This window comes from Plectropomus leopardus, chromosome 13, assembly GCF_026936395.1.
Source record: "Plectropomus leopardus strain MGB_pleo_1.0 chromosome 13, ASM2693639v1, whole genome shotgun sequence".
Classification (NCBI taxonomy): domain Eukaryota; kingdom Metazoa; phylum Chordata; class Actinopteri; order Perciformes; family Serranidae; genus Plectropomus; species Plectropomus leopardus.
Genome location: NC_142188.1, coordinates 7,766,976 through 7,794,608, shown reverse-complemented (window position 1 = coordinate 7,794,608; position 27,633 = coordinate 7,766,976). Strand labels below are relative to the sequence as shown.

Here is a 27,633-nt window from a genome sequence, read left to right as displayed (position 1 = left end):
GAAAATAATAAATCCTTGCGTCGCGATCGACAAATATATCTCGGTTGATTTTAAAAACTTATTTAAAATGATAAAATGTCTAAATGTATTGTCTGTGTATTTGAAATACGTCAAACATTTGCTTGAAATGTGTACATTTTGTCAGGCATCTCTTTGGGCAGCCGCACGCCTTATGCGTCTACGTCTTAACGTCATTTGTTTTGGCAGAGAGCTACACTGCGTTGAAGTGTTTCTTGGTACTTTTACAAGAAAAAATATACTTTTTTACATATTTTCTCCTTAATAGCAAAGATGTCATCGCCACTAGCAAAGCCCCAGATCATTGCGCACTTCCAGAAGAGCTTAAATTACACGGTTTTCGACAGTAAATGGATTCCCTGCAGCGCGAAGTTTGTCTGCCTCGGGAACTTTCCGAGAGGAACCGGAGTCATGCAGATATACGAAGTGCAGCACGGAGAGGCTCAGCTTATCAAGGAGGTAGATAACACTTGAACATTTTGCTCTTGTTTGCTTTGGTCCACGTTTTTCTCAGAAATTCATAATGTAAACGGCTTATCTTTGGGGCTAGCTAGCTTATCTAAGGGCTAGAAAAGTCTTGCTAGTTTAGTGTCTCCATAGCAACAAGCAACATGAATACAGCCTGTACTCATAAAGACTGTATATAAAGATGCCCCTACAAGTGAAAAGTATTAAAACAACCTCATATATATGACTAAAGGTAGTGCTTAAACTATTGTTTACATACTGTATACAGCCTAAACCGTTTGACAGCCAAGTGCACCTGTTCTTAATAAAACACTAATTAACAGCGCATTGATCAATCAGTGCTTCATTAAGAGCAGTGGCACTGAGAACTAGCTATGCTGATGATACACAACTGTACATCACCGTGTACCCTGATGACCTGGGACCAGTTCATGCCTTTTTTGACTGTATTTTAGATATCAAATCATCATGGATGTCAGAAAACCTCCTACAGCTCAACTAGGAAAAAAACTGAGGTCTTAATTTTTGGTCCTGAAGCTCAGAGAGAGAAACTGATTTTAAAAACATTATCACTTAAACCCTGTCAACAAGTAAAAAAAAACTGGGAGTTATCTTTGATTCGGAGCTTACGTTTGAACCCACATCAGAAATATTACTAAATGGCATTTTATCATCTCAAGAATATTGCCAGAGTCTGATCATTTCTCTCTCGAGCCAACACAGAGACATTAATGCATGCTTTTATTATCAGCCGAATTGATTATTGTATTGCTCTGCTTTTTGGTCTCCCTAAGAAAAATATGTTTTATTTGCAATTGCCACAAAACTCAGCTGCTGATTTTAAACTCTCTTCATTGGCTATCACTGTGTTTCAGAGTCAAATTTAATATCCTTTTATTAGTTGTTAAAGCGATTAACGGTCTTGTTTCTAGTTATTTTATCAGATTTGCTTTTGCAGAGCCTTTGGGTTGGGTATTTTGGTTTTAATGTATGAAGCCCTTTGTGTTACAGTTCATTTGTATAAAAAGTATTATACAAATAAGGTCTGATTAATTGACTGATATATAGTGTGGTACCAACAGGTTTATAACAATAAGCTATGTCAGTGTATATAAATCAATGTACACACTCACACACTCACTATGGTGGAACAGAGAAATAAATACCTGTCATTCATCACAAACGTTGTAAATATCTAAGTTTTCCCTCTTCACACAGTGAAGTGCAGAAAGACTGTATTTAATCAGTGGAATCCACTAGTTTTTATTACAACACACCTGTCATACTTGGTTTTTTTTTTGTTTTTTGTTTTTTTTTTACTAAAGTAGACTTTTGTTATTATTATTGTTACTACAGGTACTGCATAGGTGTAAATGTATTTTTTAGCATTATATATCACCTGTGTAGCCTAAGAAAGTAGAAGAAATATGCAAATAGTAGATTTGAATGCATTTTATAATAGGAGAAAATAACAGTCTTTAGCAACATAGCACATGTCTAATTTCTCTCACATGTATCAAGACTTAATGTTTGTACATTTGGGTTTTTTCCATAAACACACTGTTCAAGATTGAACCAGGGGTTCCCTATTTACTGTTTTTTCACTTGTTTTTGCATTGCTTTTTTATGTTTCAGGTAGAGAAACCGAAAGCCATAAAGTGTGGGACGTTTGGAGCCACTTCTCTTCAACAAAGACACATAGCAACGGGGGATTTTGATGGAAATCTAAACATATGGTATTATATCCACGTCCATTTATGTCACACATTTGTGTTTTTCCATGATATAAAATGGTCAAAGAAATGTTTTAAAAGCTGAAACTGACTCAACTTTTTTTTATTAACAACTGCATGTGCTGACTGTAGAGCCCAAATTTAAAGCTGTTTTAATTCCAAAGGATCAATTATAATTTGCCTCTCAACAGAAAAAAAAGGATTAATTGCAGTCTGAATTCATTGAATGCAAGGACACTCTGACCCTGTTTATACAGGAATTTAGAGATGCCTGAAGTTCCAGTGTACACGGTAAAGGCCCACAAAGAGATAGTGAATAGCATTGATGGTGTTGGCGGCCTGGGGATTGGTGATGGGGCACCTGAGATAGTCACTGGAAGCAGAGACGGTAAGAGCATTAAGACAGTTTAAAGCAGTTCACATTTAAAACCTTTTCAAAGCCTTTACTGAAAGTACAGAGAGAAGTTAACATGTTAAATTCTCTTGTGTGTTACAGGGACAGTAAAGGTGTGGGATCCCAGACAGAAGGATTCACCTGTAGCCAACATGGAGCCCATTGAAGGAGAAACCAAGAGGGACTGCTGGACTGTTGCTTTTGGTGTGTAAAATATATGTTTTCAGCTTAAAAGTACCTGCATCCATATTGTTTAGATATCCTGTTTTAGAAATGCAACCAGTCCTGTTTCAGATACCTGCTTTCAGACACACGTATGAGTGAATGAAAACAGTGTTCATTTTACTTTGACCTTGTCATTAAAGGTCATGCCTTCAACGATCAGGACCGCTGTGTGTGTGCTGGTTACGACAACGGGGACATCAAGCTTTTCGACCTGCGGAATATGTCTCTCCGGTGGGAAACCAACATTAAAAATGGGGTGAGGTGAACACTTGTGTTGAAATAGTGAAACAGCTGCTAACAGGCCACAGTCATGGAAAATCTGGGAAAGTCATTGAATTTTACAATCATGTGTTTGTTTTCTCTAGACCTGGAAAAGTCATAAAATCATTTAAAAATCTTTAAACATTTTGGAAAAGTCATGAAATTTAGTTGCACGTGATGAAATGAAATAAGTAATTATTTTCTGTAGTTGTTGACGTAATGTAGCTCTAATATACATTATTGGGTCTCATGAAGGAAACTTTATATATGAACAGATTTTCTCTTATATTTGCTCATATCCACGATTTGTTTTTATTGTGTTTGTACCCATGGATTTTTGGGATTCATCAATGTTTTCTTTACTTTCACAAACAAATATTTGCTGTGTGCAAGAAAAAATAAGTTTAACATTATACTGAATATTTGAAAGATGCATGAATATAATTTTACAAAATTTAGATGATCAGTACTTATAATGAATGGATTATTTAATTTAAAGTTTAAAGAAATATAATATACTTGGTCCACTGATGCCAATTATTGTGTGTCCCTCTGCTGACCAGAGCTGCAATTTAACTAAGTACATTTTCTCAAGTACTGCACTTAAGTACAAATCTGAGGAACTTTTACGTTACTTGAGTTTTTTATGCCACTTTTTACTTCACTGTATTTCAGATGGGAATATTGTACTTTTAACTCCACTACAGTTATTTGGTGCAGCTAAAAAAAAACCAATTAGTCGATTAATAAGTATAATTCATTAGAAATTTATTAGCAACTATTTTTATCATCATGTAAATCATTTTTCATGCAAAAAACATTTCATGATTCCAGCTTCTCATTTATATGTTGTATAAGGACTTGCTACTTTTACTTTTATTTTATTTATTTTATTACATTTATTAAACCTTTCTGAATGTGAACTTTTACTTTTAATACTTTTAATACATTTCCCTGAAATTTGATTTACTTTAAGTTTATTTTGGTCTTCATCAGTTTCACTACTGCAGGAGTTCTTCTTTTTTCAGCCTTTTTTGGTGTCACGTCTCCAGTCTTGGCCGTGTGTCAGAGTCTGTGCACAAGGCGCCAAATCTGCTATTATATAGTGTTTGGGGGGGTTGCCTGTGTTAATATGTGAATAACGATCAAGTGGGATTCATTATTGAGCACACCTGGTCAGAGCAGATTTGTCTGTTAAGAGCATTCGGTGCATCTGGAGTTAACTTCTCTTATATTTTCTATAACCAGAAAATGAAAAGAAAATCTAAGATAAATTAAAGAGAATGTTGCTGCAGGAGGCCCAGTGTGTGACAACGTTTTGTTTACTATCACCTACGTTTCTTTATTTTCTCCCTGCATGCTGTCTCTCCCTTTATGCACGCCAGCTAGCTGACATTATGTTTGAATAAAGTTTGATGTGTTTGATAAAACGCCAGACAAGAAGGGCAAGAAAAAAAATGTTATTATGAGCCCTTGAAAAATCATGGAAAAGTTTTGAAATTTTGCCCATGAAAATGTGTGGAAACCCTGTGCTATTAAGTAATGTGACAGCCTGCGTGGTATGTGATTAGAAGAGGATTTCCTCTTGATTTCTTTCGTCAGACAGAGTGGCACCACAGCGAGAAAGTTATAACAATTTGTGAAGAAAAAGGGAACAAATTCAGTCTGCTCAGCTCGAAAACACAAAGAGAAGTTCTCATATTGAGATCTGATGTTTTTATTAGGATAATCTGTATAAACATACATTATTTCTTTTGCACTGCACCTGAATCAGAATGTAGACACAAACAGGGACAAATGTGGAGACTGAGCTGAAAATGACTTCCCACAGGGGAGTCTGAGGTGATGCATGTTCCCTTCACACGTCATAAAAAGCTCTGCACTGGTTTTATTACTCAGTCGTCTCTATTATTCATCACCTCTTGAGTGTAGGTGAACCTTGCAGGGGTCATTATGTCCATTTCAACATGTTCTGTCATACAGAGTAAAGTTTATGTTGGAGCCGTGCCTTGTGATAAACGTACAGGAAGTAACTGTTATTTTTTCTTACATCATATCCAGGTATGCTGCGTTGAGTTTGACAGGAAAGACATCAACATGAACAAGCTGGTCGCCACCTCACTGGAGGGAAAGTTCCACGTCTTTGACATGCGGACCCAACACCCCACCAAGGGCTTCTCCTCTGTTTCCGAAAAGGTAATTGACCCTGGGTGGAGAGAGCCAGACGGATGTTTGGCTCCCACGTACGGGAAAAATGTCAAAAGGTTATTATCGTTATTATTGTTTTTACATTTGTCTGGTACAGTGGGAAACACGGGCACACGTCGTTTTGACCGTTTTCACAGCTGGAAGTGTTTGGGCTTGTGTTTGTCTAATATTCTCTGTGGCTTTGTGACACCGGCCAAAAATGACACTGTGCCGGTGCGGAGAGAGAAGTGTGGCGTTTTGGGGGAAAATGCAAGAAAAACACACTTAAGTCGGCGTTAGTGCGCAGCCCAGCTCTCAAAGTGTTTGCGAGGTCTGAGAGATCAGAGGCCTCGGCTTTCTAAATATTTGTCCAGTTCTTCTGAGCGATCAACAGTTGGCACATCAACATCTCCAACCATGAATCATGAGGTTCCATCATCAGATAATTTGTTATAAAGTAAAATCAGTGTTGCTCTACAGTCTGAACACAAAGCTTTGGATTTTGTTATTATATTAATTTCTATATTATTTAGAGAAAGATGTCAAAACTGAAGATGAAATTGCTAAGTGGATTGTGGGGGCGTTCTTTGCTGTTTTTTTTTGTTAGAGTATTAATAGGATATATTTTGTTTTGGTTTTTTTTGTCTTTTCAGTGTCAGCATATTATAGTTGCATTTTTGTTTTGTTTCTGTATACCTGACTAAGTGGTTCCAAATAACTCATTAAAGCTGTAGTTAAGTTAGTTAGTTTGTAGAAACCTGACTTATCCACACAGTATGACATGATAAAGATAATCTGTTAAAAAAACAAAAATCATATCACCTCCTTGTTATGTTTTTTTTTTGCTAATTTGAATGTTTTGAAAAGTAAATTATCCCTCTTCTTTATTTTAGGCTCATAAGTCGACCATCTGGCAGGTGAAGCATTTGCCCCAAAACAGAGACATCTTTATGACTGCAGGAGGAGCAGGCAACTTACATCTGTGGAAATAGTAAGTCATCCGTCTTTAACTACAAGTGTTTTGTCCCATTTCAAGATACATACGTTTTTATCATGATGGTGTTTTCACAAGAATCAAGTTTACTACATTCTTACAAAATAATCTCCTTAAATTAGTCAAACATGGCGAATCTTAGTGGTTCACATTAGAGGAGTAACACTTTAGAGGTGATGGAGGGCATTAGCGGATGAGATATTTATGTATGTATGTGTATCTGTATTATGTACACGTATGTATGTATATGTACTGTATATCAAAGAGGGATTGCAATGACGGGGTTCTGTGAGGCTGCCTGTTAAGTTGGATTTATTTATTTTTAATTCTATTTATTTAATTATTTATTGCTTTAGTTTGTCTACTCTGATTTGATTTTATTTTATTTTTTTTCACTGTGGATCCTTTTATATCTATATAATGTGTATTTTTGTATTAAGTCTAAAAGTCTGTACATTTAAATGTTAAAATGAATAAAAATTTGAATGACAAAAAAAAAAGAAAAAATTCTCTCAAATACTTATTTGTGTTTTGATGTCGTTTACAGTGAGTATCCCGCTCAGAGAAGCAAGAAGGATTCAGATGACATGGATGTGGGCGTCGCTGGCTCTGTTAACCTCTTACAAAACGCCACTCTGTCCACTCAGCCGATCGCCAGCCTGGACTGGAGCCCCGACAAGCAGGGCCTGTGTGTGTGTGCGAGCTTTGACCAGACGGTCCGCGTACTCATTGTCACCAAACTCAACGTGGTGTGAAACTGAAGTTCAAGATCTGTGCATCTTGACATGAAATGAGACACAACTGCAGAGATGCAGCAATGGTGAGTAAATCGCTGCCTTTTTGTGAGGCGGAATAGTCTTTTATCAGAAGACAACAATTTCCTACTGTGTTTTTTGGCTGCTGTCTCTCGATTTTTTCTCTGTAGACTCATCTTGCCAGAAAACCATTTAACTCAAATGAACTTGGAAATCCTTGGTTGGTGTTATGCTGTGTGGCTTCTGTTAAATGCTATCCCTGAAAAATGTGCTGAGCCCTGCAGGCAGTGTTAACCTGTAGTGCAGAGAAATACAATGATACCTTTCCTGTTTTATCAAAAAAGCCTCTGTTGAGATGAACGAATGAGTCATTCTGCCTCTGGCTTGGATTAATAGTTTTGGGGGAACAAAAATATTTTTTAACCATTTCCATTTTTGTAGGATGCTCACAGAAATACTGTCTTTTGTTGCACTATTGGTGAACACTGTTGAGATCCAGTTTTGTGTGTTGTTAAAGTTGTCACTTTTGATATTCAATTTTTATTGAAACTCCATTTTCAAATTAAATGTGATTTTGGAGGAACATATTCCTTAGTGTCCTCTATCCAATACAAATAGCTTGGCTAAAATCAAGAGGATTTTTTGTATTGGTGAACATAGAGTGCCTTATTAACTCAAGACAACATATAATACACAGTTAGCAAACTGTGACTCACTCAAGGATTTAAGAAGATGAGTGCATGTAATTGTTAGAGGGTTACAAGTGTTATCATATCCAGCATTTGAACTTGAAGAAGTCCTGTAGTTCCTGATCGTCCTCTTGTCTGTCATGGATTCTCGCGTAGACGCTCATCAGCAGCTTGGTCATGCACTTCTCATCCAAGATGTCGATGTATTTCTCTATACAACCTGCAAACGTCCAAAGATTAATGCATGAACATTACTGCATGAACATTACTGCAGTCACACTGACACCAGTGCTTCGTCATACAAACAGTTACATTTCAAATACAATACTTTCAAATACTGTCAAGTTGTTGAAAGTGTTTGTTTTTTTTTAATTTGCCCAATCCACTCAGTTGGAGTTGACAATTTTGTCTTAAATTGGGCAATATTTGATGTGTAAATCTCATCAATCTCTCATTTGAGACTTTATGTGGCAATGATAAATGAACCCTTAGGCCCTAAGGCTTAGGGCCTGCTTTAATATTACACACACTGGTATTGCTCTGTGCACAAAATTCACTTTTCAGAATCAAGCTTTAAAAAATATTATACATTAATATTATTTTATACTTCGTTGTGTTATTTTTTAACATCATAAATATCAAATATTTGTCATGACGTCACAATGTTTTTAGATGAAAAAAAAAACAAACAAAAAATGAATTATTTTCCATATAACACATGCAAAGTAGGTTTTTTTTGTTTTTTTTGATTATCACAGCCTGGGATATGTCAGTGATTTGCAGCAACATTGATTGTGACAGTGCATCAAGTGGAAATACCATGTATTTTCTCCATATGCCATAAAAATGTCATCAGGTTGAAAAAAGTGAAAATGTCGAATTCCAAGGCAAAAGCCCAGAATGACACCCAGAAATAATACAATGCATGTTTTTATGCTTTGATGGCTGTGGGATCAGAAATTGCAGTTTGAATGGGTTTCAATAGTGGGTTTCAATCTTAAATTGGGCAACATTTGATGTGTAAATCTCATCAATCTCTCATTGGAGACTTCATGTAACAATAATATATTAAACATCTCAAGATACTTAAATGACCTGACTTGCCTGGACAAAGTCAGTAATTTATCTCTGACATCATGCTGCATGTATGTGCTCTATGTAATATGTCAGGCGACCTTTGCACCAGCTGTGATGTGATACATCTCTATAAAAAGCATGTCATGGCGTGTCACATGGGCCTGTCTGCAGGATTTCAGGACAACACTGTATTTAATAACACATTTGTTAAATATAGTATATGGTTTTGTTTTAATTGAAGTGCTTATTTAAACATGTCGGCCATTCGAAATGGAACGATTTTGTCACATAGCGATGTGTAATTTTTTTTTTCCTCCACAAAAGAATTTAAGAGTCAGCTTATATTTTTCTGTTGTGCACACATCTATATATGCAATTGACATAGGCTGCACATTTGGCTCTTGCAATACTAATATCACTATGTCTGCCATATTTAAAATAATAGTAAAAGTAATTACTTAGGCCCATGACTTTGCCGTATGCTACGAGGCTGAAGCCCAGCTGCGGGTGGTCGTACTGCTCCAGCGTCATCAGCAGGCGGATGATCTCTCCTGTGATGAAGGCGTCATCGAAGCTTTGCTCGGCCGCAGGCTTCAGAGGGAATCTGCAGTACACCTCCACTGCAGCCTGAGGGTCCGACGGCTCCAGCAGTTTCACAAGCTCAGTGTAGGCATCATGGACCTGGAGACAGTTAGTTCATTCAGTAACCACATCGTATCTGGATTACATCAGTGGAGAGAAATCAACACCAGACAACTGCACACTGCTTAAATCTCCATAAATAACTACTTTACTTGCAGCTACTGCAAATTGCAAGAACACTTTAAGACAACATTAAGAAGACACTGAAATGTAATTTCTTGCATTTATTATAACTGAAATTTGTATTTATAGTATAACTGTTGTTTAAACCATGACACACAATTCCTGAGATATTATTCTCTGGACTATGTTCAACCATTTGACCCTTTGCTGCACTCAGATACTTTTTATCATCATTTAAATCTCTGAAACCTGAGGAAATTAGTTATATTTCTTTCAAAAACACAAGAAAAAAACAGTGGAAATGATTAGCTATGATTTAAAAAAACAAACAAAAAAACAGGAAACTATAACCTATAATTATAATTTTCTTAAATATATATTTGATATTGTGTTACAGAACAAAAACAGAACTTTTATTTAGGTTTTTTTGGTTTGTTTGTGTTTATTTTTTACTCCTTTTTTGTGCTTTTTTCAGGTAATTTTTCTTGTATATATAGCTGCTTGTTGCCCTCCTCCATGTTTTTCAAAGAAATAACACCACTTTTTTAGGTGTCAAAGAGTTAAATAGTAGATCTTGAAAATATGTAATAGAACCGAATGTTGTATACATTTTTTAAACCAACAGTAGAGCATGTGATCATTCCACTTTATCTTCATGACTGGAATCACACAGGTGTTTGGACATGAAACACAACTGTTGTAAGATGCATTGTAAAAGTGTTGAGGAAATAACTAAAATTTAACTGACCCCTGGTGCCATGGAGATGACCTCCTGGTAGAGCTGCTTCGCCTGCTCCTGGGTGTCTGCAGAGCGTGACAGGGCTCGGGCCAGACCCAGGCGAGAGACATGAGACCTGCGGTTCACCGGACTGGACGTACTCGCACTGTCCGCCACAGCGAGCTCTGAACACACACATACAGTATAAATGACTCCTTGACAAACCCAGAGAGAAAAAAACACTCACAGATATCTGGTGCTGATGTTATTTCGTGCTTCATACATGAGATTTAACAATGATGTAATTGTTCAAAGTGAAACTGGAATATTTTGTTCCTCAAACTTGACCTAGTCAGCCCTTTGAAACCTGAGCAAAGTGACTCGATTTCTTCCAAAAACATGGGAAGAAGGCCATTGGCAACAAAAAAGAAATTACCCCATTGCCAAGAAATTAGTTGGGTTTTTTTTTTTTAAATAAATTTTAAAGAAATTACCTGCAATTTTGTAAAAAAAAAATAAATAAATAAATTTAAAAAAGAAAAGAAAGAAAAAAGTAAATAAAAAAATAAGACTTGTGACAAAGTGTTCACAAATTATAATAATTCTGTAACATAATTTTAAATATGTAATTATGATCATCAAAACTATCCTTTTTTTTCTAGGCATTTTAACCTAGCTTTAAACAAAATCTGAAATTAATAATTTCTTGTAAATTTACTCAAGTGGCTCAGTGCATTTTCCTTTATGTTTTTGGCAGAAATTGGACCAACATTGCACCAACAACACCTGAAATAGTGCAAAGTGTGACGATGCAATGTGATGTCACATCATCTACATTTCCAACAGGATTTAATACATGGTGATTTATGGAGTATATCATCATATATAACACTGATTTCTCACAAATCGTGGAAGACTTAAGGGAAGAAGGCTTTTTACATGTGTCTGTATCACCCTCTCAGTTGTCATAACTTACCCTCCGCTGTCTCAACAGTATCGGAGCAACAGTCCTGTTTTGACTTGTTTGTGGGGGGCTGGGGTTTAGTGGCTTTACTGGAAGGTTTAGTTGATCTGTCTGGTTTGGCTGTTGCTCCAGCTCTCCCCCTACAGGAGAGGAAATATAACACAAAAGCCCCGAAATTAATGAAAAAATTAAAGATACAAAAGTTTCAATAATGATTCTGTTGTGTACAGGGGTAAAAGAGGTATTCAGATCTCTAACGTAAAAGTACTAATACCACACTGTGAAAATACTCTGTTATAAGTAAAAGGCCTGCAATGAAAATGTTACTTAAGTAAAAGTAAGTACATATAATCAGGAAAATGTACTTTGAGAATTAAAATCAAAAGTATCCAATGCAAAAAAAATCTTTAAAACACACCCTCACATACACATACACACACACACACACATCCAAAGCACTTAAAATTCTGAATACTGCACTTAAAATACAGAAAAAATACCCCAAAAACGATTTTTTATTTTAAAAAAAAAGTAGAAAAATTATCCAAAATCCAAATTATAAAAAAAGAACAAAAAACATTAATAAAAACAAAATTATAAACAAAACTGAAAATACCCCCGTCCCACCAACTCAAAATCATTAGTGTTTATCAAAATAATTGGAAACTAATTTTCTGTAAATCAATTGGTCAACTAATTGTTGCAGCTGTACTGGTATAAACTCTTGGGTAATTTAATTATTTTAAAACTCTTCCTGTGGGGGTGTGGATTGTACGTGTATTTTCCTGGAGTTTTTGCTGTGTTTTCTGTTACGGTGGGGGTTTCTGTGTGCTCTCTGAGGCTCGGCCTCCTGCTGCTGGAGCTCTGCATGCACACCTGTTGCTCGTTCCGCTCATCAACTGCAGCTTACAAACCCAATCTCTCTCTTCTGTTCTCTTCTTCTTGTTTCTGCTGTTCATGACAGCACTGTTGGATCATCTATAGTGTTGTTTTCAGTGAACAGTTTTCCAGTGTAATTCTCTAGTGTTTTTGGTTTGTGACAATCCGCTGTATTGTCCATGTCCAGTGCCTTTCTCCCCCGGGCTCCAGCGCCTCGGCCGCACACCACCCAGGCTGCTTCCCAGCCTCAGTCACACTTCAGCTACTTCAACTTCAGCCTTTTCGCCACCAGCCTCAGAAAAAAAGTGCAATATTCCCTCAAAGAGTCAAAGAAGCACAAGCACTCCAAATTAAGTACAGTACTTGACTAAATTCACTTAGTGACACTCCACCACTGGGTGTGTATGTTACACATACATACACAACAGAGCTACTAAAAGTATAGTAGGATTTTTTTCATTAACAAAAATTCAGTGTAGTCTTTTCGTGCAGTTTCTACAAGCAAACAAACTGAAAATTTGTTCCAGTGAGGATGCCACATTGAGAAACAGTCAAAGGTTGTACTTGACATGAATATGAAACAGGACAGAAGCGAGAAAAGTAACCATCCACAGGAAATCATCCATGAATAAATAAACGCAGACAAACATCCACAGACGACCACAGAGCAGGACGGCCAAACGCTCGACTCCGGCTGCCAGCGTGACTCACCTGGCTGCAGTGGTTTTGGCTGACGGCTGGGCAGCTCGCCCTCCTCTGATGGGGGTCGGAGGGGCCGGAGCAGGAGCTTTGGTTACAGCTGCTGCCACCCGCCCTTGAACAGGTCCTCCTCTGCCCCGCTTAGCTCCTCTCTTGGCCCTGCTGGTATCAGAGGGCCACTTTGGTGCTGCTGGTTGGCTGATGGACGGCTTGGCAGCTTTTGGGGTTTCAGCCTCCTGCTGGTCCTGCCACCACTTTGATTCTGAGCAAACACAATGTGGTTAATGTGGCTGTGGAGTTAATTTCCAAAAGGCAAACAAAACCATTCAATGTTAAGTGTGTTTTGAGCAACAGGGACACGTTTATTAATAGGGGGTATCATATTTAAGACAAGACACGACACAACAAGAAAAGAAAAAAAAGATACGATAAGCCTTCATTGTCTCCCCTAGGACAGATTTGTCTCGGACATTAGAGAGACACAGGCAACAAAACCACACACATATACAATCAAACTACGAGTAACACACAGTATTCCCCCAAATCCAAACACCCCAAGAGTATTGCACGGTGCCCTGAACCCATGTGTTGCAGAGATGCTGAACCTAAAATAATTGCACGAATTATTATAATAATTGCAAGTGCTATACAATGTTTTTGCACAAATGCCCTACATGTAATAATTACATAAATATTCTGCACAGTACATATATTGCACAATATCTGATGTAGGGTACTTGCTATTTAGCCTGATTAGTCATGAATTTAACGCCCTGCATGCCAGAGACAGTAAGCAGACTCACTGTTCAGCTGGTCAGGAGGCTCTCCGCTCTGACTCTTGTTTTCCAGTTCAATGCTGGCCTGGAAGCTGAGGCAGGCGTCGCTTATGGCTTCTTTTGAACTGTCTGAATTTGAGTTGTTGTCATATTGAGCCAGCTGTGCCAGACCCAGGAGACACAGGACGTGGCTGTCCCGTGGTGTGGTCACCACTGCGAGCTGGCATACCTGTGCACCACAGCAGGGGAGCAGAAGGTACAAGTACGATTTTTCTGTCATGCCTGGCCCCCTTTGGACATAACAGTCAATATCTGGGCTAGCTGTAGTGCCCCAAAGTATAGTAATGCAAAAAATCTTTGGTATTGTGACATTTTCAAGAGAAGAAAAGAGAGTGTTAAAGCACAGAAACAATCATCAGTCATTTTAGCACCTCTGGTTCCTTCGTCTCAAAGTCAATGGGTTTTTTAATGTTGTTTGTTTTGTTAGAAGTGTTAAATAAGGTCTGTGGTTTAGAAAAGTTTAAGAGACTTTCACATTTTGTTCTACAAAACATTAACATCAGAATTTAATTTATCTTTAGATCTCAAATTGATTATGTCGTTATCTCAGCAAAACACAATTTTGCTATCTTGAGAAAATTATCCCATTATTTCTGGAAAACTGAGGAGAAAAAAATATGTATGATTGTATGGCCGCTTAGGGCTTCCGTACTATTACCCTCTCCTGCATGTCCAGCAGCTCCTGACAGGGGGCGATACAGGTGAGTCGTATAAGAGCTGTGAGCGCCTGGCATCTCTTTGCCACCAGGGACTGCCTCTCAGTGCCGGTCTTGGCCTGACGCTCGCCCTGCTGGATCAGCCTCTGCAGCAGGGCGAAGTGAGCATCCAGGAGCACCCACTCCAGCTGCCCCCTCACCTCGCCACGACACACACACTGACTCACACTCTGGGCAGTCAGCACCGCCACACTGAAGCAATCCAGCGCAGAGAGAAGCGGACACAGAGGTTTATGTTGTGATTTAACACTTGTTGATGTGGTTCATACTAATGTGAGACTTTTCCTTGAATCACATGTTCATAATGGATATGGTTGAACATGTACTGAGATCTGCTATAAATGCTGAGTAATATCACTCAAGAAGCTTTTAAGAAGCTCCTGGTTTGTAACGTACGTGTGATAGACCTGCTCGGCACTCATGGCCTTCTCAGACAGCGAGTTTCTCTGCTGCAGCCGGCCCAGAGTGAGGAGGCCACGCAGGAACTGTGTGCTGAGGCCGGACAGAGGGTCTGATGGATCCTGCTCCACCCAGCTGTAGAGAAAATCATGGAAAAGCATGTAAGCACGGGTTTGAGGGAGATGACTTCAGAGGGGAGAAAGTCTGTCTCTCCTCTGTTCCCCCACCTTCTCATTTTTTCTCAGGATAAACAAGGTAACACCATCGAGAATGCATTTTCTCACTAGCCATCTTATTTTCGTTCATTTTTATGAACTGTAATTAAATTAATTTATTAATATAATGATTATTTAGTTAATCATTTGAGCTGCAATGTATTTGTGGATGAGTAACTCAAACAATTATGTCATATTTCATTTCTTAAAGAAACAATGATTGTGACATAGGAAAAATGAAATGTACTGTATTCAAAAGCATGCTCACATGATTAAAGAAATAATTATAAAGAAGAGAAAGGATAAAAGCACAGAAAAAACAGCCGTGTGTATCATGATGATGAATGACAGGACTAAAAAATCTCAAAATGTAACCAGCTACTAATTCAGACAGTAAAAACAGATCAGATCTCCAAATCTTTACCCAAACTTGTGCCATTTAACTTCAGATTTTTCTGTTTTGCCCATTTTTTTTTTTTTGGCTCCAGTAACTGACAAACATGGTGGTTAGCCGAAATCCAAATCTGGACTTTAAAATGTATTTTTTTTATAAACAAAGAAAAAGAAAATAAACCAACAAGAAACATATATTGGTGACACTGCAGATGGTGTGTCCTGCAGGCTTAAACTGAACATCCTGGCACATTACTGATTCTGTCATGCCCTCACACTCTCTCACGCTGAATGCATTCACCTCCACCACACACACACACACACACACACACACACACGCATGCAAACCTCCTGCTGCAGCGCTGGCTGATGAAGTGCTCCAGTCCGTGTTGTAAGAACAGAGCAGCCTCCTTCTCTGTGTCCTCGGAGGCTTGCTGCTCCTGCTGCAGCAGCGCGAGCCCTGTGAAGAATCTGACACAAAGAAGGCAACACCAAGAGAGATGTTAAAGAGCTCTGACACTGTGGTTTTACATGTTCATTTAATGCACATTAACCCTGTTGAGCTGTCAGGCCTCTTCTCATGTGTGACTAAGCAATTTCTCATCCACTGCATGATCAATGCCGTCATGTTTGAGATATGAAGTAGTGAAGATCTGAAGAGCAGGTTGAGAGGCTGGTCAAAGCTTCTCTTACGTAGAGAAAAGGATATGCATGTTTTCACCTCTTTATACTCCATTCCTGCTGTAACAACAAGTTACTACCTGAGCTGCAGTTAACCCTTTGAATACCAGGCAAATTTGTTTGATTTCTCTCAAAAACATGAGAAGAAGGTAATGACCAATGTACAGTGAAATTAAGCAGAATTAATTAAAAAAAAAATAAAAAGCCATTACTTAAAAAAATAAAATTGGCTGAAACATGTTGTGAAAAAACTGCATAAAAATGATTTAAAAAAAAAAAAATAAAAATCTGTAATTCTGTAAAATATTTTAAAATATATAACTGATAAAAAGAAAAATAGTTCTCTGGAAAGATAGAAAAAGTTTTCTAATTCTACTCATTTCTTGCCAAGTTGCTCATTACCTCTTTCCCCCAATGTTTTTAAAAGAAATCAAACTTGTTTGCTCAAGTTTTAAAGGTTTAAATATTTTTAAAGGAGTCTGAATGCAGCACAAGAAAAATGATGCTGATCCAGGTTTCACAGAGTTAAAGGAAAGGTTGTCTTTAGTTTGTTTTTGTTTTTTTATTTTTTTTTGTTTTAAAATCAATTTCAAGATTGATCACTCGAAGTTTTCTATGAATGATGTTTGTTATTATTACTATTACAGCTTCTGCAACAATACAAGTTTTGCTTTGCCAAACAACAACACCTCCATGACCCGACCTGAGAGCGGGGTGCAGCGGGCGCAGTGCCAGGCCGCTCTGGAGGTGCTGTAGGGCCTCCCTGCTCCTCCCCTGCAGCAGCAGCAGCCTTCCTACGTGGAGGCTGTACTCCCAGCTGTCAGGACTCAGAGACCAGGCGTCCAGGTACTTCATCAGGGCGAGGTGGACACAGCTCCCTTCATCCTGCACAGTTGCATTGCTATCCTGCAGCACGGGAAGAGGGTGTTCAATTTCATCCGCTCTATACTGATGTGTAATTATTTAGTGGGTGCTTTTAATGTGTCATACAGATACAGAGCGACAGAGCGGAGAGATTGAAGAGCTGCTCATCTATCCATCTAAGCCCCTCTTTGACATTTATTTTGGGTATCTCACTGGTTCTCCTAAGTGAAGAAAAATGTAGCAGCAACTTAACCTTGCCAGATTTCTTGGAGAGCCAGCAGTAGAGCGTCTGAACGTAGTCTGCTTTGCTGGACTGTCCCTGCTCTCTGAGCTGCTGATACTCTTTATCCAAGGCCTGCAGCTGGTTTTCCACCGTTGGCGTGCCGGGGAAACCGTGGAGTTTGCACACGGCCAGGATGTCGTCCTGGCGTGCTGTTGATTTGGCATCGCTTAATTCATCTCTGTCTCTGTCAGCCTGGAGATGAACGAATTAAAACAGTGAGAGGTCAGGTTGATTTCACATGAGCAATTTACTGTTCCCAAATATAATAAACTTTTTTTTTTTTACAAAAAGTGAGTTAGACTACTTAGATGAAAGAGCCCATGCACACTGTATTTGCAAACCAAAACTACTTGAATATTTCCTAAAGCTTTGTCAGATCTTACAAATCCCCACACCTCCACGTGCTTTGCCTAGTAAAAGTTACAATTTGTTTAGGACATTTCAGGTGTGTTTGCATTGGTAGGATGTGAGTGAGAAAGACTTTAAGCTTTTCAGTGAGGATCATGAATATGCAGAACAGTGTCTTTGCTTAGAGGATTTCAATAAGAATTATGGCTTTAAAGAAAAGACTTAAAAGTACATTTTGTAAGATATGGACATAGTTTTCATTTGAAACATTCAAAAAATGAACCCTACTAACAGAGTGTGAGGAAGTAACACCTTTGACATTGTGTCCAAGATGCCCATGCATTGTATTGAAGAGATATCCACTGCGAAGCAGCCAGGGACGGGCCGTCCCTTCTGTGAATATACATCCTGGCCTTTGAGGTGACAGTGAGTCACTGCAGCCTCTAGTGTGCCACAGGACAATGGCCAATGATGTGCTGTGACTGTTTTCTTGTTACTGTGGTGTTGCTTAAACTGAGCTAAGTAAGCTATAAAGTAAACAAATGAGATCATAATACAGCAGTCTTATTTTGCCCGGCTGTATTCTTCCTCTGCTGTCAGCTATGAGCTGCCTTTATTTATAACTGATGGTTGTAAATTGCGGTTGTATGGACACAGTATTAGACCGACACTTAAAGGGTGAAATGCTGACCCTTATTGATGGACTGGGAGGCTGGAAATTAGCTCCTTTTAAGAAGCCATTTAGCTATGCATGTTTTGCTGCAGGTAGTCAGCTATGCAAAACCTCACAGAGTTCCTGACTCTACCTTCCTCTGGAGGCCGTACATCTCTGTCGCGTAGTGCTGCTCCTCCAGAACGAGACCCAGCAGGAAGTGGAGTCTGGCCTCTCTGAAGCTGAGTCTGATAGCTGATGCGTAGTGGACGGCAGCCTGCTCCAGGCTGTACAGAGGAGACTGTCCATCCTCGTACTGCAGCGCGTCCCCTGTGGAGGTGTGAGAAACAAACACAGTGGAGTGCGTTGGTGTACAACAAAACAAGCAAGGAGAGCATTTGCATATATTTGTGAGATAATTTGCATCGATGCAGAGCTGAAAAACAACATTTCATGGTGACATTTTTACATGCAACACCAGGTTTATGTTTCCATTTAATTTAAATAATAAAACCTTCATAAAGTCTATCAGGTTTGTCGTAAATTAAACTTACTTAACTAATTAAATATTGTGAATCCAGTTTTCTAATTTCGAGCAATGTTGGTCTCTGCTCACAGCACTGACATCCATCAATGAACAGCTGCAACGCAAGCCAGATGGAGAGGGTTTGTTCCAAAAACTACAGGCTGGGAAGCTGACAACAAATGAATTATTTTGTGATTAATTTTGATAAATCGATCATTTCATTGTAAACCTAAAATCTTTTTACTGCACTTTTAACTGCATGAAATTTCATGAAAAGCAAACTGTATCTCTGCCCATTTTGCATATAAAGATTTAATTACATAGAAAAGAACAAAAAATTAGATGCAAAACTAAATTAGGCTGCAAAAACAAGATAAAAGATGCTGTGGTTGAAAAGGTTTTACTTTAAGTGCAGACACTTCTCTATGTTACGCTGTGAAGAAAAACTTGGCTAAAGTCTTATTCTGAAATTAAACTCCTCTCCTGCTGTTTGATACTGTGTTTCTGTTTCATTCAAGCACAAACACTTCACAGTACACTGCGTAATGAGGGATAAAAGGATCTCCCATTTGGCCTCCTTCTCTGTTTCTCTTACGAATGATTGCATGTGTCCTTTGCATGAAATATTCAGAGTGCAGCTTCCCTTGGCAAGAGCGCCCTTTATCTGTCAGACTGCACTTATGTCACAGCTTTTATATTCCAGAGAATATTAGAAAACGTAAAAGCCATTCTGCAGCTGCTGTAATAAAACCCACTTTTGCCAATCATTTAAAAAGATTAAACATGTAATAGATTAAAAATCCACTCATTTGATGAAAACGTTATGTGAGCCTGTGGACTTACATAGCATGCACATAATGTTAATATATTATGTGAGGTATATTGTATTTTAATATAAAGATTAAATATCTTTTAGTTCCCCAGACTCCTTAATATCTACACATGTTGCACAAGAGGTCAGACTGAACATGACTTCATCTGTGCAGTTTGATCCGGTACAACAGGAAACTTGTTTATATTTAAAGAGGTGAACATTAGTTGTCTCTGTCGCTCCCTTTTTTTTTTTAATACTCTCTCGCTCTCTTTGGTGTAATTTCTCAGTTTGGCTCTGGGATCAGTCTCAAATATCACTTCTTAGAGCCATCAAGCGATTAGCGAGGCACAAGTAGCTGAGAGAAGATGAGCAGTAACTTGAGTGCCTGGCACGTCAGATGGACGAGGAAGCACCGGAGGGCAACCGCTAACTAGAACATTTTCATGTATTTTTTAATGGCTGAAGCTGAGCTGCTGAGCCAAAGCAGGGCGAGGAAATCACTCTTCTGTCCGCCAGCCAGGGGCACATTTCGATACGACAGCAGACTGTTATTAGACTACAATACAAGAGAAACTCTCTGTTAAAGTGGATGGCAATTTAAAGAGAATAACTTGTATTTTATTAGTAAAAAGAACAATAAGGGAGGTTTTTAGTGCAGCTATGGTAATATGGAGTGTGATATAGAATTTATATCAACACATATTGATCTTTTTCAGATTACTACAGATGAGGGTAATTAAAATTTTTAGGATTTTTTTAATGGTCTTCAGAATGAAATTTAAAAAGAATTTAGAAAATTAATTTAAAAAAATAATAAAATGAAAATAGTAACAATTATTGTAACATAAAACATAGCAGCTAAAGTCACATTAAAATTATTTTTTAATGTCTCACTTTAGCTGCTATCCTGATCTGTGTGATGTTGACGAAAGAGGCATTCAGTAATTTTAAAAATAGATTTTACTGATGATTTTGAGATTTTGGGGATCACAGCCTATGGAAATTCATAAACAAAACCAAAACATTTTTGTTATTTTACTACCATGCATTGTAATTAATTATAAGTATGGACACATAGGGAGTGAGAAGATTACTTGAGTCAAGAGAGTGTGCCAGATATTTGTGGGAGGAAAAAAGGTCTATTTCAGCCGATACTTGTTGCCAATTGACTTTGATAGATTACGTGACTGCCCTTTAATTTACGATCCTACACTCTTGTCGGGCTTTGCCATTTGCTCTTTTGGCCGCACCGAGTCCAACAATGCCATGTTGATTTGTATTTGAATTAACGTGTGCTGAGTTTCTCCGAGTTTTGGTGGTCTGGAAAGCTCAACATACCTGGCTTTGGCAGGTTTTGACGATAGAATTTTAGGTGATCCTTGGCCAAGGCACACAGTTTATCTACATCGTCTTGTCCCGCTGTCATCTGTAGTCTTTTTTCCCAGTTACGCACCTGCAGCAGACAGAAAACCATCATCCATCCATTAAATGCAACAAGCAAAGCAGTAGAGCAAAAAATATTATCTTATATTATTAAGTTGTATTGATCTTAATGGTAATTTTTAAGGGTGAAAATATTTTTTAAACATGATCAATAACTGAATTCATAGTTCATCCAGTTTTGTTTGATTTTATTTTATCTTATCTTTTTTTCTTTTTTTTTTTTTAACACAAATTGCCCTCTGGGATAATTGATAAAACTGAATTGCACTAAATTCTGATAATCTATGATAATGTGTGTATTGCAGTTTAATTTTAGTATTGTATACTAACAGTGCAAAGTAAAACACATGTATTACCTCCAAAGTGTGTTTAGTCTCTATTTCCAAACAATTGGATGATGCAAAGTGCTTCTTATACCAATCTGTCTCTGTCACATCCTGAAAATGAACATGAGCACATGTGAGATGTGTTTAAAAGATTCAATTAACAAAAGATCAAAGCTTTCAACTGGATTGACTCATGCATCTACTATAAAGGATTCTTTAATGTTAGTCAAACTAAAATAACAATTAATTAAATGTGGAAAAATTGACACACCTCTGCATCCCTATCTCACATGCATGGCACACAAATGTCTTTTTTATCCACTCTCACAACTGTGTTACCACACACTCACACACCCACACACACACCAGATACTTTTACTGTGGAAGTTAAACCAGCACTTAGTCACTGTGAAGGGAGCGCTGACTTGTAAATAAAGGATGAGCAGAGTCAAGGTCGATAGCAGTGATTCTGGCAGTGCAGAGCGCTGTTTAATCTTTCATTCTGACCTTTGCATCCAGGTCCCCTGTGGGCTTGTGCGGACAGTCCAGAGAGTGTGACCCCAGCTCCGACAGCTTCATCACATTGTCACATCCTTTGGTAAAAAAAAAAAAAAAAACACATCAAAAACAAATGCACACACAGCAGAGGTGGACAGTAGTGTTGTCCTTCAATTACTGAAATGTGCAACAAAATAATACAATTATAAGACACATTTGGGACCAGTTTAATCAACAACTGTGCAGAATTGCTTGAGCGCATTTAAGCCTTTAAAACCTGGAGCGACAGATTGTTTTCTTGTGCTGCGTTCACACACCTTTCACAAGTGATCAACCCTTTGAACTCTGAGCAAAATGGTTTTACTTCTTTCGAAAACATGAGGATCAGCAGCTTGGCAAGAAATTGGTAATATAGAAAATATTCTTAAAAAGCTAGGGAAAGATTTCTCATACCAAGCGATATTTATAATCATCACAATTATTTATTTAAAATTATTTTAAATAATCATTATAATTTTTAAGCACTTTTTTACTGTCCTCTTCTTTTTTAAAAAAATATATTAATAAAGTGTCAGCATGAAAGGGGGATGACATCCAGCAAGAGGGCCACAGGCAGACTTGAACCTGCGGCCTCTGTACATTTTTGTGATAATTTTATGGGTTTTTTTTGTTGTTGTTTTTTTTTTTTTTTTTTTTTTAACTTTTCACTTATTTCTTGCTCATTTTTGGTTTGTTTTCTCGTAAGTTGCAAATTGCCTTCTATTCATGTTATTCAAAGAAATTAAACCACTTTGCTCACATTTCAAAGGGTTAAAAACTGTTGTGGGCAAGTCTATTACATGTGGTTCTGGTAGCACTTTCTGCACTGTATAATTCTCCAGAACAAACCTTTGCAAGTTAAAAAAAATCAATTAGACAGAAGTCCTGGTTATCCAGAAATCAACTGCTCATCTGACTAAACGGGGAAAGCCTGAAATAAAATGTAGCCTTCAGACAACGACAGCTAGATACACAAGGTCTTAGTTAAGTAATAATATCCTCCTCATTGCAGTAACTAAATCGTTGCCTACAGTAGCATCATGTTACATGATAGTACAGGGAGTGTAATCAGGACTGTTGAGGGTCAGGTATACTCTACCTGACACATTAACAATGTAGTTACATAAGTATTTCTACAAGGTAGAACTGCGCTAGAGGTAATAACTTATTTTTCACTCTTTCATTAATGTGCAATTCAGATCAGCAAGCTATTATCTCCCTCCTCTCTACCTTTTTTTTTTTTCAGAAATAAGTGATTCTATTTCTCAAACCCACCGACCTTAAACCCGACCAATAAGTGCTTTGCTTTCACAGCAGCTCTGCTTTAGACAAATCTCTCTGAGGAGCTGAGACTCCAGGCTTCACCTCTGTAAGTAAAGAAACACTTGACCAGAGCGGCCGACATCTTCCTGTCAAGGTCCAGTTCAACAACCTTCCAGCCATCTCCCAAAAGACAATCGCTAAGTGGGTCGACTTTTGATCTCCGTGCCAGCATCTCGATATACGGCCTTGAGAAGATGTGCTTTGGGTCACTGCAAATCAACAGGAGAGCATTTGTTGAACAAATATAGAAGGTATGTGTTTGCTCTGTGCTACAAATAGCAATTTCTGTTCCTATTTTGAATAATAAAAAAAGACCAAAACTTCAGTGGCTACTGAGCAAAATGTAAGAAAATAGCAGTTCCTAAATTAGCGCGTTTGAAATGTCTTCAACTGTGAAATTGAGATTGTGCATTCAATATTCATTGGTGGTTTAACCCTTTGGCACCTGGACATTAAAAAGAAGCGTATGAGAAACTTAAAAAAGAAATGACCCAGAATTTAGCAAGAAATTAGTTTTTAAAAAGTACAAGAAACATTCCTGAATATTAAAAACAAAAGAGAAAGTAAAAAAACAATGAAATGACCCCCAAAAAACTTTCTAAAAACTTTTAATAATTCTATACAATAAAAAATAGAATTAGAATAATTTTGAATATAATGTGGAGTTTTTTCCTTAGCTTTAAAAAAACCCCCAAATTCTGCAATTTGCAATACAGTTCTTGCCGTCACCTTTTTCCAATGTTTTTGAACAAAATCAAACCAATATGCTCAGGTTTCACAAGCTGATATGCCTTTGAAAGGCATCTAAATGCAGCAGAAAGGGTTCATGTTTTCCACTTAAAGTAAACCTACTTTTTTATTGTGCTATTTTACCATTGCATCAACTCTGAATCACATTTTAGCTGCTTATAATTCAGAAAGACGTTAAAATGAATGGGATTATTACAAAGGCAGCAAGTGCTACTACAACTGATATTGAGTGTCTTCCTATTTAAGTCCTACCTGTGGTTGATGGATACAGGTCTATAAAAAGCCGTCAGAGAAACCGGACATTCGTAGTCCAGCTGCTGTTTCCCATCCGTGAAGGTCACAGCCATGGGAATTAACTCCCGAGTCACCAACACTGTGTACGCCTGACAGAAGTACATTAGATTCAGTGCTTTTTGAAACAGCAACACAGCATTATGAAACCAAAAATGACACAAACAAACTCTAAAGCTGACTGAGATACAAATATTTAGAAACTTGGAGCATCTAGAGTGTGAGAAGCTCTAAAATGTAAGATAACAGCAGGGGAGGAGGTAGGTTATCAGGGTAAAGATAAGGGTAACTGCAAAACTATGATGATGTATGTTATTAAATGCAATGTCAACAACTTTGTGCAATGAAACACTTAAAAAAATATATTATCTTCTCATGTCTCATCCTACCTGTGAATTACTGCCATCTGCTGAACAGACGGAGATCTCCACCACAGTGTCTCCAAAATTCAGAGGGACTGGCTGTGAGTTTTCTCCCTGATTCACTGTAACTTTTATGTTTTTGTCTGGCACCATGGGAAGCAGAGTCACCGCATTATGATAAAAGGGAACAATACCTGCAGGAAAACAGCGACAAAAACAAAAAAAAGTCGACAGTAAAAATTAACAACCCAAATAATTTTACCAGTTGGTACTCATATTACAGAAAATAATCTCTACCACTATTACATAATAAACACATTAAACACCATGTTTAATATCTCGATTTCTGCAAGCAAATTACAATCACTTAGTATAATCACAAACATATTACTGTACACTTTGTCCAAATTTGTATTTATTTCTTTGATTAACATTTTGAAATCTGAATAAATTGGCTTGATTTTTTTTCAAACGTGGAAGGAGGCAATTAGCAACTTAAAGATAAATTACCCCAAATTTTGTAGAACAAATTTTTAAAAAAACAAAACCAAAATCAAGAAAATTACTCTAAAAAGAGTAATAAGAATTCAGTAACATGATTTTAAATAGGCATATATAAATATGATAATATTTATATATAAGAATAAATAAATGTAATAATAATAAATATAAACAAATGAATAAAAAAATCTATAGTTTTTCAATTTTTAGTTTAAAAAATTATATAATTCACTAAACCAACTCATTTCTTGCATTTTGCAGAAATTGATTCTCAAAAACTAGTACTCCAGATTTGCTGCTTGGTGAATTTGGACATTATCTGGTTGGTTTTGGGGTTTCATTGAGGATGATGAATCCATTTCTGATCAGTTGTTATTATTATTGTTGTTAACACGTGTAACTAGTATACAAATAATTCTCTGTTCTGATATTTTTGGATATAATTTAGTTTAAAAAGAAAAATGACTTGTGTGTACCGCCTGTTAAACACAGCTTTATTATACCTTCTTTGCCATGCTACCTGCCTTTCTTACCAACATTTACCAACTGCGTATCAACTCAGTGTGATGGTCTGTAAAGTCAAATGTTAACTTTATGCATTGTTCTATTCATGTGTTTATATAGTACCTGTTATAAATAATTTGAAGTTATTTCAATTATTTCAAATACATTAAATATACAGAGTAAGTTACCTGTCTAATCCAGTCAATTCAATGTACTCTAATGAGTCTAAATTGAATAAATATTATTTCAAAATCAGCCCAAATACACTTAAAATATGCAGACTTCTGGTTTAAAACATAAATTTTGTATTTTGAAAATATCAGAAATGGATTCAGAATCCTCTGACACCACCCAAATAATGTCCAAATTGGCCAAACAGTGGCTGAAATATTGTCAGTTTATGATATAATGCAGATTCCCAGTTAGCATCTGGCAGTTTCCTAATGTTGGTGACCCATACTATACATTTATAGCGTAAAACTTTGGGCTACTATAGGCTGGCAAATGGACTAATACAGTAACTTAAAGCTACTTTACAAAAACAACCACTGTGTCATGGTGTAACGTGAAGTCTGTACTCACAATTGTATTCACAGATTTTGGTGCAAAATGCAGGATGAAGTGGAATATCTCCCTCCAAAGTCAGATTACTGAGTTCTGCTATCTTTGCAGACAGCTTGGTGATTTCCACACAGTATTTCTTTAGGGTGCCATCCTCGGCTACCACCTCGATTTCCACTCTGTTTAACCCATCGTTAAGCTGAATGGTGCTGGAGCCATCACCAAAGAGCTGAAAAACAATATGTATATACATATTTTTAAAAAAATAGGATGTTTTAGTCTGACCAGATCACAAGACAGTACTCACAATGTTGTATGAAGCCCCACAGTCACTGGTGATCAGGTCCAGAGTCACTTTGTTGACATTGCTCTCCACTGTCACTTTGTAGTCTGTGACTTCAGGTGTGAATTTTGGATGGAGCTTCCCAGCAGAAACACGGAGCTTCTCTAAATCACAGTTGTCCATATTTCAGGCCTCTTTCACGGCTGCTTTAATCGTGATAACTCCGTCTACGGTCCAAATCCTAAACGCACTTAAACTGTTGTCTGACATGGCAGCACTCTCATTTCCTCACTGACGCCGCCATGGTAACGACGCCACGGGTTACCATGGTAACAGCTTCAGATATCACGTTGCTATGCTAATGTTAGTTAACCAGTTTGCATAAATGTTTTAAAAGCATTATCTCAGAAGAAAAGGCATCATGTAGCTTAATGAGGACTAAAACAAAATAGCTCAAAACGAACCGTTGTTAGTGTAATTCATAATTCATAGTTTAATAGATTTGACCCATTAAAACCAGGATGGACATCATTCACAAGTAGACTGTTTACACCTTTGAAACCTGAGCAAAAAGGTTTATTACTCTCCAAAAACATGGAAAAGGACAATGAGCAAATGGCAAAATTGGTAAAAGGTGGCACGAAATCTGAAAATCAATGTTAAAAAAGGAGAGGGAGAAGTTACTGAAGAAATGGGGGAAATATCCAGACACTATATTTACTGATTATTAGAAGTAAACAATCAAAATATGTTACAGTATACACATTTTTAGGCCAAACATATGTTTGTATGTGTATAACATGGGAATAGGATTTGAGCAAACTTCAAGAAATTGGTAAAAGGTGACAAGAAAACATGTTTTTAAAAAATGGGGAGAAAGACAGAGAGATTAGAAAAGTAATTTTAAGTAGGGAAACATTTTCAGAAACTATATTAATGATTTTTAGAATAATATATAATTTTTTTGTTTTATTTACCATTTCCTTTTATTTATTTCTTTTTTAGTAACTTAATTCTATTTATTATTATTATTATTATTATTATTATTATTATTATTATTATTATTATTATTGTTATTATTATTATTCTTATTATATATAATAGTTTTTTGTTTTGTTTTATTTACAGTTTCCTTTTATTTCTTTCTGTCTTTCTTAGTAACTTAATTCTATTTATTATTATTATTATTATTATTATTA

General features: G+C 37.1%; 2 protein-coding genes across 2 annotated transcripts; one reads left to right on the top strand and one right to left on the bottom strand.

Annotated features, from left to right (window-relative positions):
- Nucleotides 1-27: 27 nt before the first annotated feature.
- dnaaf10 (dynein axonemal assembly factor 10) lies at nt 28-8,064 on the top strand. The gene is made up of 8 exons (XM_042502359.2): nt 28-477; nt 2,122-2,222; nt 2,477-2,607; nt 2,716-2,817; nt 2,979-3,094; nt 5,161-5,295; nt 6,180-6,277; nt 6,828-8,064. Exons 1-8 carry the CDS (start codon nt 292-294, stop codon nt 7,033-7,035), a joined length of 1,077 nt encoding a protein of 358 aa, XP_042358293.2. The 5' UTR covers nt 28-291; the 3' UTR covers nt 7,036-8,064.
- On the bottom strand, nt 7,771-26,701 carry LOC148187660 (uncharacterized). Its single transcript, XM_088086096.1, has 20 exons — nt 26,459-26,701; nt 26,173-26,380; nt 24,613-24,779; nt 24,185-24,315; nt 23,225-23,391; nt 21,830-21,915; nt 21,353-21,433; nt 20,892-21,006; nt 18,368-18,543; nt 17,184-17,405; nt 16,770-16,972; nt 15,734-15,856; nt 14,775-14,912; nt 14,321-14,570; nt 13,630-13,831; nt 12,839-13,088; nt 11,261-11,388; nt 10,315-10,469; nt 9,260-9,482; nt 7,771-7,944 (listed from the first exon to the last, which is right to left on the bottom strand). The coding sequence occupies exons 1-20, from the start codon at nt 26,615-26,617 to the stop codon at nt 7,805-7,807; spliced, it is 3,324 nt and encodes a 1,107-aa protein (XP_087942222.1). The 5' UTR covers nt 26,618-26,701; the 3' UTR covers nt 7,771-7,804.
- Nucleotides 26,702-27,633: the final 932 nt, after the last annotated feature.